Source organism: Callospermophilus lateralis, chromosome 7, assembly GCF_048772815.1.
Source record: "Callospermophilus lateralis isolate mCalLat2 chromosome 7, mCalLat2.hap1, whole genome shotgun sequence".
NCBI lineage: Eukaryota > Metazoa > Chordata > Mammalia > Rodentia > Sciuridae > Callospermophilus > Callospermophilus lateralis.
The window spans coordinates 46998440-47019489 of record NC_135311.1 but is presented as its reverse complement, the minus strand read 5'-3'; the positions used below and the strand labels follow the sequence as shown (position 1 = coordinate 47019489).

At 34.2% G+C, this 21050-nt stretch overlaps 1 protein-coding gene across 2 annotated transcripts in view; it reads right to left on the bottom strand.

Annotated features, from left to right (window-relative positions):
* Slc71a1 (solute carrier family 71 member 1) overlaps positions 1 to 21050 on the bottom strand; it is a 39068-nt gene that overhangs the window by 2447 nt on the left and 15571 nt on the right. The window contains exons 3-11 of one of the 2 annotated variants that reach the window (XM_076863291.1): positions 17346 to 17408; positions 16400 to 16527; positions 14134 to 14248; positions 10135 to 10353; positions 9750 to 9863; positions 8940 to 9011; positions 2622 to 2734; positions 1332 to 1429; positions 237 to 400 (exon numbers count right to left, since the gene is read on the bottom strand). In XM_076863291.1, coding sequence (XP_076719406.1) covers positions 237 to 400; positions 1332 to 1429; positions 2622 to 2734; positions 8940 to 9011; positions 9750 to 9863; positions 10135 to 10353; positions 14134 to 14248; positions 16400 to 16527; positions 17346 to 17408 — 1086 coding nt within the window. The remainder of the gene's footprint in view (positions 1 to 236; positions 401 to 1331; positions 1430 to 2621; positions 2735 to 8939; positions 9012 to 9749; positions 9864 to 10134; positions 10354 to 14133; positions 14249 to 16399; positions 16528 to 17345; positions 17409 to 21050) is intronic. The other variant, XM_076863292.1, reaches the window with a different exon arrangement.

Genomic DNA, 21050 nt, shown 5'->3' with positions numbered 1-21050 from the left:
AGAACACAGTTCTTCAGACTTGAGTTTTAAATGTCAAAAGTTAAAATAAGAATCTCAAAAGTTTTTGTTTTTTTTTTTTAAGTTGTAGACGGACACAATATATTTTTTAATGTGGTGCCTCATACATGCTAGGAGAGGACTCTACCACTGAGCCACGACCCCAGCCCCTTGAAAGCTTTTATGATCAAAAAATACCATCTTTTCTGGCCAAATAAATATGTGAAAGAAGAAATTACCTGTTCAAAGTGGTGCTGAGGACTTGTGTTTGTCCCCAAATCTGTTCCTGTTATTGGCAGTTCTTTAAGTTCCACGTGGAAGATGTAGAAAATAAATCCATAAAGGGCTGGTCCCAGACCATTGCACAATCCTCGAATTCCTGTTATCATTCCTTGAACAACACCTACATTGTTTAAAGAAATCATTTAGTATGCCACCCATTTTTTTCCTCCTGTAAAAACCAGTACAAATATGAAATCAATCTGAAATCAAGGCATTTAATAAACACTAGCAATTACTGCAATGGCATTAAAGACTTGGAAGCCAAAGTGCATTTGGTGTGCTATCCTATGCAAACATGAGCTCAGATGCATCCATATATAGAATGAACATAGAAACAACTAGGCAAAACTACTTTATTTCCCTAGAATATAGCCTTCCAAATATCCTTGGTTAAAAACCAGTCATGCATAAGTTCAGAAGTGAGACTGTTAAAACTTGGTATCCAAGCAGCTATTCAAGACCCCTTTTTAGTAAAATACATATATCTCTCTATAATCTTCTATTCAGTTTAAACTGCAGCTTTCTTTGGCCATACACATTTCCTCATTTCACTAAGTGACCACTGCCATTCTTTTAAAGCAACATCACTGTTTTGATTTTTTTTTTTTCTGATGACCAGATAAAACATACTCTTTTAAAAGAATTATTCCTTCATCTCTTGGGATTCCCAAAATTAAATGCTCCCACCACAAAATCATGAGCCTTTCATGTTTATAGTTTGGTAACTGAAACCATAAGATTGGATAAAAGGGCTATGAACGTATCCCAAGGTGTCTAACACAACATAGCAAACAACAAATGTTTAGTGAACTTCTTAAATTTTTTAGCAAGAGAACAGAGAGGGCTATATATTCAAAGGCAAAAGATAAGAGATTATATATATCCTCATCAAGGTAATATTCGAGAATCTGCTTTTCCTATTTACCACTGATAGCAATGTAAAAATTCTGTACTTTAAAAATACATTCATGTTTCGTACTTTTGTGAGGGAGAAAACAGGATCAGAATATTCTTTGCTTTTAAATAATTTTCATTGGTTCCTATTAACTCACCCTGTTGATCAGCATCAGCAGTTCGTGAAACAAGTGCACTAACAGCTGGAAAGGTAATGCTAGACATGGCTGCTACTGCTCCAGCAGCCCACATCATCCTATAATTAAAGCAGTAAAACAAAAGTGAGTCTTTTCCACTGTACCTGTCAAAATTAAAATACATACTTAAAAATCAAGTCAGTACAGGGAAAAGAATTATCCTATTCCTTTCTAAGTGACTGAGAAAATCTCTTAAAAGTCTAACCCTGTTTATATAGTCTCAAAAAGGAACAATTTCTCGGGCCGGGGTTGTGACTCAGCGGTAGAAGGCTTGCTGAACATGTATGAAGCATTGGGTTCGATCCCGGCACCACATAAAAAAAATAATCAAAATAAAGGTATTGTGTTCATCTACAACTAAAAAAAAAAAAAAAAAACAGTCTCTTACAAAAATAATGTAAGGTTTTAAAATAAAATTGGGATATCATGTTCTAAACTAAAGTGTGTCAGACATTATTTCTGCAGGAATTTGAGAAGTTATGTTGAGGATAATGTATAATACAGATAAATAAATATCATCAGATGCTTATAAATGTATGAAGTAAGCAAGTCTCCATCAAACTTCCCATGGACTTGATACTCAGTATAAAGACATCACTGATTTTATCTAATTCTTAAAGTAGCCTGGATGCTTCTGGCTTGATATTTAAAAGAAATGTCTCAGATAAGTTGTTAGCACCTCTTTGTAAAAGCTAGACTGGAAAAGAAATTGCCCATCAGAACAAATTCTACCCATGTCTAGAGATGAGGTGGCTAGTTGTGCAAATCATCATCAGCTTCCTGCAGGAAAAGCTGAGACAACATGAAACCAGGATCAAACCAACTGGACTTTGTTCACTTCCCCTTTGCCATCAGGGACTACCTCCGGTTTTACACAGCATTTTTTTTTTTCCTACCAAAAAAAAGGTAAATTATGCTAACTTTCAGGGCTTTATTGCTATGGAATTGTGTGCTTTTCCCTAGTGACAAACTGATCGCTGATCTTAATTAAATGCTCTTTAGATATTCAAAAGCTCAATAATTTCATGCAAAAATTCAGCCAGCCATTTAATTATGAAATGTCCTCTTCGTATCTTCAAGTCACTCTGGGAGAGTATTTGAGTACACAAGAGGGAAACTGAACTATATGTTTAGAATGAAAAGTACAGCAAGAGACAGATTAAAGTCTATGCCTTAGTTGAAAAGCAAATAAAGGGAAACAAAGATAAACGCCAAAATTAAGAAAACAAACACTAAAATATTTATACATACCAAGGTTCTGAACCAAAGCCATACCATGCCAGCTGTAATATTTGAAATCCTAGACCCAATAAAATGGTGTTCTTATTTCCAATTGACCTCATAAGTAAACTCAAGACTATAGTCTGGAGAGAAAAAGAGGAAAAAAAGAAAAAGAATATTTGTTGATATCTTCTACTCTGTAATATAATAGGACCATTATGACTTTTCTACAATTTGTTTTTTAGCAACTATTGCCCTGAATATATCTGAGATTACTATTTCAGGTTTCATAAGCAGATGAAAAGTCTCTATGGTCATACAGATCCAAATTCAGAGTTAGAAAAGTGAAAGGTTAAACTTTTTATTCAGTACATTTTCTACTGAGGACTGATTAAATCAGAAGTCAAAAGGTCTTGCTAATGAATGACCCTGGGCAAGTTACCATTCTGAACCTCAGGTTTTGTCTGTTGTAAGATTAGGATAACAGCATGTATTTCAGAACTTGGCTATATGAATGAAATGAGATATATTTACATAAAATGCTAGTTTGTGCCTGACACATAATAAGTAGTTAATAAACAATAGTTTAAGTGAATAACTAGAAGAGGTAAGAATTTGGGAAATTACTGTTTTATTACTGGCTGACACTCTAAAACTCACAAAAATGTTAAAAATTTAAACTGAGATAATCATTTAACAGTTTAATTAGACTTGGTCACAAATATGCCAGTAAAAAGCAAATAATAATACTTTCAAGGATTTTTGAACAATCAGGACTCATAGCTTTCTTCTCTAAGACTTTCAATGAAAAAGTGTAGATTGAGATGTACATGATTTGGCTACCTTGTAGGATTACATTCTTTTGCAACCATAGTCCACAAAAGGGAACTCACTCAGAGCCTGGAGTTAGCCAAGAAAAATTTCATATCAACTAAAAGAAACATTTGGTTACCTTTTCACTCTAAAACAAGTATTTCCAGTCTGATGAGTGGTCAAATATTTTCAACTCTTATTCCTCTAATCAAATACAACTGGTATACTTCTTACTTCCCTTCAAAGTAGTAAATAACATACTTGCCAACATTAAAAACAAACAAACAAACAAACAAACAAAAAAAAACTAAAAAGGATTAGAAATAATTAGGTTGGGGCTGGGGTTGTGGCTCAGCGGTAGAGTGCTCGCATTGTACATGTGAGACCTGGGTTCGATCCTTGGCACCACATAAAAATAAATAAGTGAAATAAAGGTATTGTGTCCAACTATAACTAAAACAAAATAAATATTTAAAAAATAATTAGGTTACAAGTATTTTTTTTAATATTATTTAAAGACTATATCAGATACTGGCTTTAATTGTGAAAAATAAAACTGAATACAGCCAAAGCTCCAGGGCATCAATATGACTAGAAGGGACAGGAATTATGCAAAGTTGATAACTTTTAGAAAACTACATAAGAATATCCCAAAGACAGCACTTTCCTCTAAATAGCTATGATTCATTTTTTATGGCTCTAGGAACTCAGAGAGCATAAAATAATCGTTCTTGTCATTGTTAAATGCAATGCAACCCTAGAGGAGGACATGATGTTGAAAAACAGAGATTCACCAATGATGAAATAGCTGCTTCTTAAGCCTTGAAATGGAGCCGTAAAAATGGAAGACCAGCGAGCCTGAGCTCTGGAACAGACTGAACTGGCCAGATGCATACTCTGGAGCATGCATCTTTCAGGAATGTGGTCTAAAGAAGGTGGCAACTTCAAGCATGATCATGAATACCACCAAAAACTGCTTCTGAAATGAAGTCATCTCATAGTTCTTCATTCAACCCAGCTAGCTCTGTAGGCAGCTATTCCCAAATCCCAATTAAAAAAAAAAATGCTGAGTGCAATTATTAGCCTCATTTCCATTTTATAGACATGATCACTGAAGTATAAAGGTAAATATTAAGGTCATGGGATGATTCATTAACACTGGCAATAAAATTCAGATATGTCAATGCCAATTTTGTGAGGCTAACATCCTTAATACAGAGATACTGCAGAAGATCCCCTACTGAAGAACCACCTCTCATCTCCTTTATCTACATCCTCTGTGACCCAAAGACCTAAAAAGACATTGATACTTATGACATTCTAATTAGGGACATCAATTTTCTTCTCAGGAGCAGGGACTTTTCTCATTTACAAGTTCTTAAGGATTTATGGAAAGCATGTGTGATTAACAATGGAACAAATTAATACAGTTGTGTTGGAATAAAAAAATTGGTTTCCTTAATTTAATATAACTCATTTTGAAGATGAGAGAACTGAGTTTCAAAGCTTAAATGACTTAACCAAGATGACACACTGCTTAACAGTTAACTCTGAAATCAGTTTTGTTCAGAAAATCAAGAAGTATTTGCTAAGTTCCTACTATGTCAAATCTTCCTCTAGGCTACTAAGGGAATGGATATCCTATATCCACCACTACTATCAGTCAGCACCCAGACTACTGTCTACTGGTGGAAAGATGGAGATGAGCATACTTATTTTACAAATAAGAAAATTCTAGGTTGTCATTGCTATGAGAAAACAAAAACAGTGTGATGGGCATGCTGCTTGAATCAGGATGGACAGGGAAGGTCTTTTGGGGGTGATGTTTAAGGTTGGAGTTGAGTAAAAAGATCATTATGGGAAGTTCTGAGGGGAAAGGACACTCCAAGCGGGGTGACAGCAAACGCAAAGGCCCTAGATTGAAATATACTCAACTGTGAAGATGAAAAATGAGTTTCCAGTTGTGATGGAAAGTAAGTTTCAGACTTACTTTAATATAAGAGATAAAATAAATTTTCATTTTAAAAAGTACTCTGCCAAGTGGAGAATGAGCAGTAAAGAGGCAAGAATGGAAGCAGAGACACCAAAAAGAGGTCACTGCCATGGGTCAGACTAGATTCTAGTAATGGAGAATATAAGAAATGCTTCTATCCAGGACCTATTTAAGAGCTGAAAGGAAGTATCTGATAGACTGAATATGGGATAAAGAGAAAAGAAGAAATGAGTGATGATGCCAAGGTTTCTGGCACACACACAAAAAAAATCCAGGAGGTGATGGTGTCACTGAAGGAGCTTGAGGAACACTGGTGCTGGGAAGAAATCCAGATTTCACCTTTGGCTGTGTTAAAGTTGAGATGCCCAGCAGATTTGCCAAATAGGAGATTGACAATTGGTCTGCAGCTATAAATTCAGGAGTCACTACAAATAGAGAACTAGATAGGAACGAACAGAGAAAAAGAAATATGTAGAACCACCTATACTGTGCCCTTATATAAACATTTATTTAGTGCATGTGAGTTAGGAACTCACATGCCTAATGCCACAGAAGTGATAGGGCCTATGGCAAACCAGAGAGAAAAGGCCCCAATGGCGACAGCAATTACTTGACTCCTGCGGGAAGGTGAATCTGTCCAGTTAGCAAATGGAATAATTTTGGGGAAGGGGGTACATATAATTTCATCTGTAACATCTAGCATTTAAAAAATGCTAAATGGGCATTTAAAGACCTTATTCCTTAGTAATTTCTAAAGTTTTTGAAACACTGCAAAAAACCAATGACCTTCAATTTAGCTCTTGCTGGGTTGAAGGCAGTGCAGGATACTTGGGTGACAGAAATACACAACACTAACCTCATAATCTACACAGACCTCTATTACAGCTTACAAATTACTAAGGCAAAATGATCAGAAATACACAAGTAAAAGCTATACTATATTATTGTCTGTGCAATGATAGAGATATGCCCAAATTAGTGTGGGAACACAAAGAAAGGAAGGCAGAAAAATATAGGAGAAACAAAGGCACATAGGTAAGAAATAAACTAAACAAACAAGAAGCTTAGAGGGGGATCTATAAATAGCTCCATGCTGGTGGAAAGGAGGAAAAAAAACCACTAATTTGAGAGTTCAGTAGTGAACAAGTCAATACTATAACTTTGTGTAAATGGGAATATAAGACCTTGCTTCTACCTTTGGGGTTGTATGTAATATAGTAAACCACATGACATAAAAATGTTGTTATCGTAGTCACATGCAGAGTGTAGTGCATATATTCTTATTTACCTGTTTCTGAAAATTGTTAATGTGATTCCGCTTTTAATGTGATTTTTCATCCCCTAAACTGTGTTTTCATGTAAGCAACAAAAGCTAAATGGGCATTTAAAGACCTTATTCCTGTGGTTCCCTGTATGCTGGCTGAAGCATTGCTGGTTCTTTTCTAACCTCACTGTCTTCAGGACTCTCTGCTGTTGCAGTGATCTACATAATACAAAACCAACCACACTCTTCTCCTTTATTTATTTACATGTCTGCCCCCAGATTCTGAGCTCCCAGAGGCTATTTTCATCTTGTATCCTGGATGCCAGGTGTCATCTGCTGAACAGTGGACAAATTTCCTGTAAAATATCTGATTCAATTCATCTTTGAGCCTACAGTGCTACTGCCTTAATTTATTAGGTGCCATAGCCACCACCATGATCAGTTAAGTATAAAATGCAACTTACAGCTGTCAATCTCTTAATTATCATTATAGTAAATATTAGCCTGTTCGTTTTTTTTTTTCTTCCCTTTTTCTGCAATGTGGGATTGAAACCCAGGGGACTGAACTACATTCCCAGCCTTTTTTATTTTTTGAGATATCATTCTACTTCGTTGTCCATGCTGGCCTTGAAACTGTGATCTTTCCACCTCAACTTCCCAATTATAGGCATGTACCACCATACCAGTCTTGATCTAAATCTTAAACAAAATATTAGCAAATCTAATTTCAGCAATATATGAAAAAGATAATCATGAACAGGGTGGATTTATCCCAGGATTACAAGGTTAATTTTTTATAACTCAACAAACTCTACCTTCTATGCTTCAAAAACTCTTTCGATGCTTCAAGTGTGAATGTTTAAAGCTGTTTTTATATATAAGCTACAATATATTTTCCTCCAAAGTTGAAGAGCACTTTTTTGATACCAACATGAATATTTAAATGCAATCTTTTTCCTATCAAGAGGTTTTCGGATAAAACAAAAGTCAGATATAGTATTAATATTATTCTTCAATGTCATGTTTGTGTGTGGAGGCATTAGGAACATACATATATTGTAGGATTTAAATTTATATTTTAAGGTTATCACTGAACGCACCAAAAATTCATCAATGATGAGATCTGTGAAAGCAATCCTAGCAAGGTGAACCTTCCAAGAGACCAATTAAGGATCCTATCTGCCATTTTCTTAAAAATAGAATAAAACAAAGAAGTTGCAAGCTAGTAGATTGAATCTATGAAGGGAAAAAGTATTAGGGTAAGTGATAATACAGAGTCTGGAAAAAGCAAAGCCAATGGCATGAAAGGGGTGGATATTTTTCATAGAATGAAGAAAAACTATGTGAGGGAATTATGGTCACCAGAGAGGAATAGTATTTTATTGTAGAGCAGAGATAGTTTGGAGACCAGGAATAAAATATCTTCTAAGAAAATCCAAATATCTTGTTCATCAAAAAAACATCATTTATCAACTGGGCTTCCGAGTTATGTACTTTCATGTCACTCCTCTGCTCAAAACATTCAAAGGTTTTCAGTCTTACCACAGCCTACAAGGCTCCACAGGAGCTGATTCCTCATTAGCTCTTAGACTTTATTTCCTAGTGCTCTTTCCTGTGTTCATGCCACTAAAGCCACACTGGTCTCCTTGCTCTCTTACTTACACACGTAAAAACAGTCTCCCCTCAAGTTTTTATTTCTATTCCCACTGCTTAGTTTTCCTCCAGATATTCCTACAGCTCATTCCTCATCCTTCTCATTCTGGTCCAATGTCTTCTTGCATTGGCAAGGACTTCCCAGACTTCCCAACCTTCCCCTAGATCGCCGTTAAAAAATAACATCTTTCCCCCAGTCTCACTTTGTATGTTCCTTCCCCCTATTCTCTGTTATTCTCATTATACTTAATGTGCTTCCATGGACATACTTATTTTATGTCTTACCCTACTAGAATGTAAATTCTATAACAGCATAACTTTATTGCTACATTCTCTATAGCCTGATACATGGTAGGTATTTATAAACATTTCTTGACTAATAGGGCAACAGTTATATTCCCTAATACATATTTTAAAAACCTAGTTTTTAAATCACATATTAACATATCTCAGTTTCAAAAATGTGATCAAAACTAGCTACACTAACAACTGAATTCCTAAACCTACAAAACCTTGTACTCCTAACTTTGGTGACTCCATCAAGATGTCATCACTCTAAGGCCTCATCTGGATAGCCAGCCAGGGTAACCCTCTATGATATCACTCTAACAAAAAAGAAACTCACCTGTGCAATAATGGAAAGAATGCCAAGGACTGCTATAAATGCTGCAACACTTTCTGGTGAAAATTTCATTATCTAGAAGGTTTCCAGAACAAGTAAAATTGATGAATAAAAAAAGCATAAAAAATATCACACTAACACAGTTACTTATACATTAACATTAAATGGGCCAAAAAAATTATAAACAAAACAATTTAATTCACATATAACTCATATTTAATTCAAAATTTAATTCATTTATAAGCAAAGAATTCTTCAGAGGAGATCGATGAAGTCTTAATATACTAAAAATACTTATTTATACATGGTAAAGGTCCCTTAATTTGGGTATAATTAATTATAGACTATTAAGTTTAGAATATTTTATAAATGAATATTACAGTGTTTTACGCTTTGTACAGGTTTGATTTCTGTCTAGCAAGACTGGTATTTAAGGAGGAAAAACTTGTCTGTGCTCTCATTGTGGCTAGCTGCTCTCCTTTCATATGCTCTACATGAAAAAGAAACTGGAGAAAGTGAATGGTTAAAGCATCTCATACTTCTAAAAACAGCAAACAAACTCAGACTACTTATCTTGACAAGGGAACACAATCTTGTTGCCTAAGCCCCAAATCTCACTATACAAAGTGCTCTCTTTAGAAATGCATAAGGAACATCAGACACACAAAACAAGGTTAAGTCTAGTTAACTGATTTATAAAATTGGTATTCATTTTAAATTTCTCAGCTGATTTTAGCACTTTCAAGATTAAACATTTTTCTTATGGCATTATACAATGAAAGAAAAGTTCACTTAAAAAGTTCACTTAAATACCTGTCTGAGGTATAAAAAAAAGCTGGAATATTGGCCTGCTTCTGGTAGGTAGGAGAGAAACACCGTAATGCAGATTAGCAGCACTATGGAATCTTGGCCCACTTTTTTTAAGGACTAGAACAAGAAAAAGAAAGACTAAAGTAAGATTTTACATCAAAAAGAGATGATTTTTAAGAATATGAAGAGATTCCTTTTGATATTGAACACACACTGAAAAGACTTGAAGAAAGGATGACAAAATTTACTATTCTAAAAAATATTTCAAAAAACAAACTCACACCCTCCAAGATGTTTTCCGCAAAAAAACATCCACAGCCATATATTAACATGTATTGAATTGTGCATCCACTTTTCTGCCAAAGAGAAGGAAGAAATATAAACTTACTGCAAAGGGGTCAGCCTGTTCCCAGGAAATGGGTGCTCCCCATGATGCTGGCCGCATCTTCTCAGGCAATGACTCTGGTACAGCAACAAGGATAAAACAAATATCTAGCAAAGCTATTGCTGTAGCTAGAACTACCACTAAGCTGTCTCCATACACTCGTCCAAGGTAAGCTCCAATTGCAGGGCTGGTGACTAAACTTGCAGCAAATGTTGCTGAAACCTGAAACCATGAGGACAGAGAAGAGATTAGTCAGGATTACCTGACTCCTTTACTTTACCACATATCATCCCCTTAATTCTGCTTTATGTCAGAGCTGCTTTTACACTTTCCCCTTCTCCTCCTATCTGCACCACTTGTTCTCTATTTTGCAGGAAGATAAAAAGATTATAGTTCTTCTATAAAAAATACACAGTAGGCCAGGCGTGGTGGTGCATGCCTGAAATCCCAGCAGCTCCAGCTCCTGAGGCAGGAGGATTATGAGTTCAAAGCCAGCCTCAGCAAAAGTGAGGAGTTAAGCAACTCAGTGAGACTCTGTCTCTAAACAGAATACAAAATAAGGTTAGGGATGTGGCTCAGTGGTTGAATGCCAGGAATTCAATCCCCAGTACCCTCCCCACAAAAAACATAACAGGCTCTCAGGAAAGTGGCTTCAAACTTTTAATTTTTGAGCCCTTTGTATAAAGAAATCCTACTGGCAAGGTCAAAGCTAAAACACATTAAAAAAAAAAAAAAAAAACAGAAAAAGAATTCAAGGTTAGCCTGGGCAACATAGCAAGATGTTGTCTCAAAACAAAACATTAAGCCTTGGTAAAAAACTGAAGCTGGTCATTTTTGGGGGGTGACAGGATTAGGAAGAATAAAATTACAGCAGGCTCTGAGAACTCTAAAGCTCTGAGAAAGTATAGACATGTCTGATAAAGATAAATATTAAAGTAGGAAGAGCATAGGTAGAGAAAACCTGTTAACACCCTACTGGACAAAGGCCTTCAAATCAGCAGGAAATGTGAAAGTAGATAATAACACCTAATAAAAAACCATGCTATTCAGGATAAGTAGAATTAACATTTAAACTTTATTCTGTTTCTGTACCATTTGTGACTTTTGGACCAAGGATTTAAACTTCACAAAAGTGCTTTTTTGTAACTGTTTATTAATAACTACTCAAGACAAGCATTTCAATTTTTGAAGGTCAATTAACTGAACAAATACATAAAATTCTAATAATTTTAAATATCTAAGCCAGGAATTATGGCACATGCCTATAATCCTAGTTACTCAGAAGGCTAAGGCAGGAGGATCACAAGTTTGAGGTTAGCCTGGGAAACTTTAGTGAGATGCTGTCTCAAAATAAAATTAAAAAGGGCTAGGGATGTAGATCAGTGGAGGAGCACTTGCCCAGCATGCTTGAGGGCCTGGATTCAAATCCCCAGTACAAAAAGAACAGGTAAACCACAAAGACATAAAGCAGTCTGTTAATTGCCTACGGTCAGAGGAAGGACAATAAATAGGACTGAGGATATTCTTTTGGCTGTCAGAAAGTTCTAAAAACCAGACTGTGGTGGTATTTAGTTATGAGTGCCTTGTTGTGGTCTTAAAGAGCATTGCTGAGTCTAAGGAGAGTTCTGTACTTGTGTGGGGGAATAGACAATGGCTTGCATTGTGAGCGACAGTCAGCTTTCTGAGGGCACCCAGAGACCACATGTACAAAGTAGTAAGCACACAATCACAGGCTTTCTTGTCATTTCTCCTCTACTCAACTATCTCTACCTTGAGGCACTCTCTTTCTGGTCAGAAACAGGGTGCAAAGATTACTTCCTCCTCTGTCTACATCCACATTATTTCTAGATTTAAGTGGCTGTTTGCTGGAATATGCTTTTAATACATAAAGCCTCTGGGTTGAAGTGTTAATTAAAAGGCACACTCATAATTGCTGGTAGGACTCCAAATTGGTGCAACCAATCTGGAAAGCACTATGGAGAATCCTTGGAAAACTGGGAATGGAACCACCATTTGACCCAGCTATCCCACTCCTCGGTCTATATCCAAATGACTTAAAAACAGCATACTACAGGGACACAGACACATCAATGTTTATAGCAGCACAATTCCCAATAGCTAAACTGTGGAATCAACCTAGATGCCTTCAGTAGATGAATAGATAAAAAAAAAATGTGGCATATATACACAATGGAATATTACTCAGCAATAAAAGAGAATAAAATCAAGGCATTTGCAGGTAAGTGGATGGAGCTGGAGAAATTAGGCAATCCCCCAAAAAACCCACAAAGACAGAAAGCAGTCTGCCGAATGATTTCTCTGATTTAAAGATGCTAATCCATAATATGCTGGGGGCGGGGTAGAAGGGGTAGGGTGGGGGGAATTAAATGAACTCTAGATAGGGCAAAGGGGAAAAGGGGAGGGAAGGGAAGGGGCATAGGGGTAGGAAAGACGGTGGAATGCGATAATCATCATTACCCTTAGTACATGTATGAAGACATGAAGGATGTAACTCTATGTACAACCAGAGATATGAAAAATTGTGCTCTATATGTTTAATATGAATTGTAATGCATTTTGTTGTCATATATAACAAATTAAAATAAAAAACCTAACTCCTCAAAACTATAAATTTATTAAAATTCACTGAACAATACATATAAAATAAATGAATTCTTGATATATAAACTATATCTCAATATAGTTGGTTTAAAAAATCCAGCCAAGTGTAATGGCACACACCTATAATTGCAGTTACTCAGGAGACGGAGTAAGTTTGAGCCCAGGAGTTTCAGAGGCCAGCCTGGACAATATAGCAAGACCCCACTGCAAAAAATTAAATTAAATTGAAAAGGTGGGGGTAAATTCTACCAATCAATTTCATATCATTTGATGTTCTAAGTCTACAACTGAAAACATTAGTTCTTTTTATAAGCTTCTCCCTACAGGTATCCCCCCCCCCAAAAAAAATCTTAATTCCATAATTCATTATTTTTGGGACCTTTGAATCAGAGATCACAAACTCTTACAAAACTAAGATTCAGTAGATACAATATTTGGTCCTTATTTATCAAAATGTTTGTCACATATTTGTTGAAACTTATTACTATCCTACTTCTGCATACCTAAATAATGACCTGCATTATTATGCATGTGGGAGCCATTCTATTCCTAGATTTGATGGAACCAGACAGTACTGCCATTGTGTAAAAAGGATAAGTAATTTTTTTTTAAATTTAACTTGTTCCCTTTAGTTTATTTTTATATTTTTGTGATGCTGGGGAAGAACCCAGGGCCCTGTGCATTCCACGAAAGCATTCTACCACGCAACCACATCCCCAGCCTGTGAGTAATTTTTTTTAACCCATGACATGTTAAATATTTCCTTATTTTTAGGATTCTGTTAAAAAGAACTCCACAAAAAATTTTTATTCAGGCATAAAGAAGAATAAATTGTCTCATGCAGAAAAATGAATGGAAGTTGAGAGTATTATGTTAACTGAAATAAGTTTTCACTCATATGTGAAAGCTAAAGGAAATATTTGTATGGGGGGGATCCTCATGAAAATCAAAGGAAAACCAGTATATAGTAGTAGAAAGGGACCAGCAGGCAGGAGAAGGGAAGGGAAAGGAGAAATACTGGGGAAAGACATTGACCAAATTATATTATCACAGCATGTGTATGTACAAATATAGAACAACAAATCCATTATGTATAATTACAATGCACCAATAAAAATTATAAAAGATTCCACAAGGCAGAAACACCATAATTGCAATTCTGATATGAGACCTATAAATATCTCCTGAATGTTAAATATGAAAACTTACATGGTTTTGTACTGAAAACAATTTAAAATGTAGTCTAATGGGTAACTTTCCTGAAATGTATTTTTGCAAAAAATAAAATATTTTAATGAAAAGATTTACATTCCTTATAATAAGAGATAGTTTAACAAGGTATTTTTTAGCAGATGCAAAGTATAAGATAAAAACACATACCAATCCATAAGCCATACTTCTTTCATGTTCCTGGGTTATATCTGCCACGTATGCAAATACCACAGAGAAAGTCACTGCAAAAACTCCAGAAACAGAGATAACAGCAAAGTACCACCTAAGGATGAAAGATAATTGATAAGAAATGGTTGGAACAATTACCATCACTTGAACTTTCCTTCATTTCTATTAGCTAATTTTAGTCAACAGCTTTCTAGAGCAGTTCAGGAATTAACACGTCTTTAAATCCTAAACTGCAGATATTATGAAAACAAAGGGCTAGAAATGGCTCCTTAATAGTAACATTGTTACTATGCAGGAATTCCGCACTTAAAATGAGAACATATTCAGGTAAATCTTTAACCCAATTGTTGAATTATGCCTTTGTTTGTTGCTTCTATAGCAACGAACTAAAGTTCATTCACTATTATTACTATATTTCATTCATTACTGTTTTTCTTCATAGTACTACACACACACACACACACACACACACACAAAATTCACTAAAACAAAAACCTATTCCACATTTACTTTGAGCCACTTAGAGAAACTAGGTGTCTTTCAAAAGTTATCTATGGCTTTTCAAATGTTAAGAATAACAAAGTCAGTCTTCACAGAGGAAACTTGAACAGCAGTGTTCAGGTTTCAGAACAGTTAACTATACAGCATGAATCAAAGAAGTGGACTTGGTGGCCCATGCACGTAATCCCACCTAAAAGGAGGCTCAGGCAGAGGGATAGGAAATCCAAGTCAGTTCAAGTCAGTCTGAGCAATTTAATGAGACCCATTCTCAAAAAAAAAAAAAAAAATAAAAAGCAATAGGGATGCTGTTCAGTGGTAGAACACTTGCCTAGCACTCCTAATAATGGAAACAAACAGTATCTTGAAAAAGCAAACTATATTTTACTATGGATGATTCAAAAATATCTAGCCAGAAATAGGAAACTTCTATTGTAATGAGGTAGTTTTTTAAAATCCTGTGTAACCATAATAAACTTTCAAGACATCATTCCACCAGGACATTATAACTACTAAAATTTTTCTAACACACTGCTTTCCAAACCAAATGCTTATTCCCTAGATTGCCTCAGTAAGATTTAATTTGCATGATGAGCATTTATCAAGGGCTTGGATTTTAGAGTTCTATCTAACCTATGAGAAAAAATCCTGCTCTGTTTATCCCCTAGGACCTTCTAGACACACAATGAAAATATACCCCATTCATTAATTAACTATAATTAATAACCAATATTAAAATTCAGTGTAGTAAGAACATCAGAGATTAAATCTACATCTACTACTATTACTCTATTACTTTGGGACATTCATTTCCTTTTTTGTGAGTTTTTCCTCATTTCCTTTTAATGAAAAAAATCCTAATTTTAATCAGGGTTGCTAAGTCCAGCATCATATACCTAATACCTGACCACAGAAATGTAAGCAGAGGTTGGATGGAAATACTCTAAATATAAAGTTTCCTTAAAAGAGAGTGATGTGCTTTTCTTAGCCATACCTTCCCTTGTGCTGCCTGAAGTGTGATCTGATAGCTGGTTCATGAGTAGTTATTTTGTACAGTGAGGTGATAGCTGAGGATGGCAAAGCAGCAAGACAGAAAAAGGATGGTTCACTAGAATTACAATAGCATCTCTCCAGAGTCTTTTTTTACACTGAGAGAGAAATAACCTTCCTTCATATTAAACAACTATCATTTTGGACTTTACTGATATATAGTAAAACTTATTCCTAATGAGTACCAATAATAAGAAATTTTGTAATATGTTTTTAATATTCTACTTAAGAAAATAAAGTGTTAACAATTCTATCCAGTCCCTAAAATACTGTTTTGAAGCTTGGATTGCGAAATCCAAAAGCAAGTTTGCCAAAAGTGTAGTATCTATTTCCAAAATAGATACTAGTACCTATTTCCAATAGTAGTATTGATTTCTAAAACCTTTATTTATGAACTATTACTTAAGTACTATATTTTGAGGGGGCTTTTTCTTTTTTAAAAAATATTTTTGGAGTTGTAGATGGACACAATACCTGTATCTTGTTTATTTCTATGTGATTCTGGGATCGAACCCAGTGTCTCACACATGCTAGGCAAGCGGTCTACCACTAAGCCACAACCCTTCTTATATGTGTCAAAGAATAATGATATTAGAAGAAAAACAATTAAAATCTATATAAGTTGGCAAGAAAAAAACATTAAGAAAGCAATAACAGAAAATGATATTTAGTAGCAATAATCTGAATATGCACGTACCATGGGCTGATCTTCATTAAAGGAATTGGGGCACATGTGAAAAATACTGTTAGCAGCAAGAAGGATTTTCGGCCCCAAACATCAGAAAGAGCACCAATAAGTGGGGCACTGAGGAATGACAACAAACCCTAAAAAAAAATTTAAAGAAAATTTATGCTACCTATCCATGAGCAAAAATAATTTTACTACCATAGAAGAATTTTGAACAACTTTGTTTCCTTAAATTAAAAAAAAAAAAAATTATCCTGTATATCCATGAGCCCAATATAAATTTTATTACCACAAATGGATTTTAAACAATCTTGTTTCTAAATGAACAAATTGCTAAACTTTAGATAAAAATTAACTTATTTCTTCTCTCTATATAATTTAAAAATTTCCTCAGATATGCTAGAATCATCTGCAGGGCTCTGACTATTAAATATAAATGCTCTAATGAATTCTCAATCAGAATAACTTACATTACCAATTCTGGAAAGAATATCACATGCTAATTACCTGGTTTTATATTGGTAGGCTAATAATCTATTTATAAAATCTGTTGGTCAAACTGAATCTAGAGTAAAGAATCTGCATAATAACCAATACTTTATCATACCAATATAATTTTATATTTGTGAGGTTTCTGGCATAGTTTTTTTCCTCTCCAATCTATATTATTATTTTTAGTTTATAAAAGCACTGAGACCTTTGGAACATAAATGCTAACAAAACATAAGAAATACAGTATAATTTATAATGCACAGGAGGCTATATTTGAGTCAAATCATATTTAAAATTCAGTTGGTCTAAAAGCATTAAATAATGCTTCAAATTATATTCTAGTTATTAAAAATTGCAGTTTGTTCACATAATTAACCAAGAACTGACAGAATTATATGTACATAAATATGTATGTTTGTGCTTGCATATAGATATCTATATATAGATATATGATTGATCTTACCTTTACTCCTTGAATTAGGCCATTCATTAGAAATGTATGTTTAGGGAAGGTTTCATGTAACACCTGAAGAATAAAAACCAAAATAAAAATCACATGCTACCTTTTAATCCATAAAATTTCTACCTTACATTTTCAAATATGACTTCATAATACAATCTAATTTCATATAAATTTTCAGATTTGTATGACACTATGCATGCATATGAGTAGATACTAATGCCACCAAATATTTATATGGCATTCACTGTATTATAGGACATTAAATTGAGAGCTCTCTCTATATTATCTCATTTGATTCCTCATAACAACCCTATCTATCAAAAACAGATACATGGAAGTTTAATGTCTTGTTCAAAATCATAGTCAGTAAGTGTGAAAGCTGAAACTGAACCCAGGAGGGGTCAGACTTGAACAGTATGTACTATCCTGATTCCCACATTAAAACTGACTTGTAGTCTCTTTCAGATGGGTATATATTATCTAGAGTAGAAAACTGGGAAAATAGAGAATTTTTAATTGCCACAAATTAAGAAAAATTGAAGCAAGAAAACAAAATCTCAATCTATTAAAATGTATAACAAGATATTCTATACTTTCCAAGATGTATTCTCAAACCACAAGGCATCAATTTCATTAGTGAGCAATGGGTAAACCATTGAGAATTCATTGGCTGAAAAGACAACTGGAGGGAAAGGAAACTGGAAAAATAAAAGTCAAAAAATGGCAGCTAATGATTTTATAGCCTATGTGTTGGGACTTTATACACTTTTATTTAATCCTATCAACATTGTGAATTAGATTGCATTAATACTTTACAGATATAACAACTGAGTTCTTGCTTGACTTAAAAGACAATGCTTCTACTATTAAAGCAATGTTCTCGGAGTAAAAAAAAGAAAAAGAAAAAGAGAAAATGGCAATGTGAGGGTTAAGAAGAAAGGTGGGCAAGTCTTCCTTTTAGGAAGAAACTCTATGCTGAGTGTACCTTTTTACATCTTGCAAGAACCTTTACAAGGATTAGGATTGCTTTGTTTTCTTCAGTTACTCTTCTGCCAATAGGTACAAACTTAACAAAAATTTACTACTTGTTGGTAAAAATAAAATAAAGGCAGCCCCTAAACCTTCGAAACTGTTCCTCTGTATACAATTTTCCACTCTAAAGCAATTTCTCCTTTAAGGCCATATAATTTTGAACAAAATTTTAACAGGAAAAAAAAAGTATGAAATGTAAGACTTTTGATTTGTCATGAGGTCTTTAGAGTTGAATAGAAAAAAATACATACGTTTCAAGAAGTTTTAATGTCTTTAAAATTTTTAAGATCTTTAAAGATTTTGAAAGTAGTCTTTAACATATTAAATGCCTAGGTACTATCTCTGAAGCAAAGGATGAGAAATCAATTAGGTAGAAGAAATGGTGATGGATGTGAGGGTTTAATAATATGTACTGTGTATCTCAGCAGTTTGAACCACCAAACATTGGCCTAGTATTTCTAGAATCATTGATCTGTCAAAGGAGTAAAGCCATTCATAGCATTATATTTCTTATACCCACTGTCACCAATTCTCTTTATCAAGTTAGTGTTATTTAACCACCGATCACTTAACATCCTCTATAAACTAACCATATATTCATAACCTCTCAAAAGTGTTAAACTTCAGACCTTAAAAATATCTGTCAGTACAGAATTCTTTTTTGTAGTTAACTTAAATTCCCTTGATGGTGGAGGCTTCATCTCTTCCCCTAGGCAGGCTGACCACATAGAATACATGTGGGTCATGGCTATTCTGTATGAACTTATATCTCAAAGATGTAATCTCAACCACATGAAGTGGAAAAAAATTTCATATCACATTTTTTAAAAATAAGAAATTAAGGTTATAATAAATCTAAAACTAAACATTTATTAAAATTAAGAAGTCTAAAATTTATTATCAATTGAATTAATTAATATTGAAAATGAATTGCTGAAACAAACTATAATGTAATTTTTGAAAGCTACATATAGGAAGAGAAAGATATTGACTTAAAATAACAATAAACTCAATTATATCTTCATTTTCCATTTTTTAAATGAAAGTTAAGAATTGTGACTCTCTAACTGGTATCCTTTATAATCACTTTCAAAACACATAAAACAGAAATGAAATATTTAAATTTTAAACAAACTACTGGTTGGGTACAGTGGTACACATCTATAATCCCAACAACTTAGGTGAGCTAAGGCAGGAGGGTCGCAGAATTGAGGCCAGCCTTAGGAACTCAGGGAGACCCTGTCTCAAAATAAAAATAAGCCCTGGGTTATAGCAATGGTAGAGCACCCCTGGTTTAAATCCCCAGTACCACAATAAACAAATAAATAAATATTATCAGAAATGTACCACCATCATCTGGTTCCTTCTTCTATTCTAAAACCCACCTTCCTCCATACTTCAACATGCGGGCAGGAAAAAGGAGTACAAAATAATAAATACTGGCAACAAACACCCCAAAATTTATAGGCAAAAAAAGACTCAAAGTAAGCAAAACCTTTTCAAAAGCTCACACTGAGTTAATATATTGTTCTTAAATAGTGATGTATCAATCACTTCTAAAAAAACATAAATGCCTAGGTTTCAATAAGACAGGTTTAATCTCCCTCAAAATCTGTCATTCACCTCTAGGTATAAGTCACTGAAGTAGTAGAAAATACATTCTGAGGGGTTGGGGGTGTACCTCAGTTGGAGAGTGCTTGCCTAGCATGTGCAAAGCCCTTGGGTTCAATAGCCCACAATGCCAATCAAAAAAAGAAAAAAAAGAAAAGAAAAAGAAATCTTAAAGATACTATCCATACTATTTTAGTTAACAAAAATAAAATTAAGAATATACTAAAGTTACACAAAAAGTTGACATACCATATATATATATATATATATATATATATATATATATATATATATCAGAAGCAAAATTTAAGTAGCTATATACACTTCAAATTCTGATAACAAATATGGAAACATCACAAAAAGCTTTTGTGACAGCTTGCTAAAAGCTTAACCAAATTTTAATCCCTCTTAACTTACTAGCTAGTAGTTGGATTGCCCAAAAACCTCAATTACCTAAATCATGGGTATGAATCACTTACTACCAGCATTCCCCAAAAGACTGAGCACCAGAATCAAGCAAGCCTATGTTCAAATACCAACACTATAGTTTACTTTCACAGTAGCAATCAAGATTTTTCTGTAAATCAAGGTGGTTGTGAGGATTACAACCTGTCTCTAAATAAAATACAAAAAAAAAAAAAAAAAAAGGCTGGGGGTGTGGCTCAGTCGTTAAGCATGCCTGGATTCCAACCCTGGTGCAAAAAAAAAACCCAAAAAAAACCTATTATTTTATGTACAAATAGTAATGATTATACAGTTGAAAATATGCCAAGAAATACGAATTGCAATTATTCCTAAACTAGTTCAATCTACTTAATCAATTTTTCTATAAACGACCTTTTTTTAAAAGTTTTTTGTTTAATAATGATCAAGCTCATGTACATACAAGCAAGTATACTGGCTTTGGAATTCTGTTCTTCTAGGATTTGGTAAGCTGTACATTTAAACTACTCCTTTCAAGATATTACAGATTTCTAACATAGATAATGCCTTCCTTCATTCCACTCCCCTATCTACCCTGATAGGAAACAACTAGTTCTCAGCTGAGTGGTCTGATAGGGT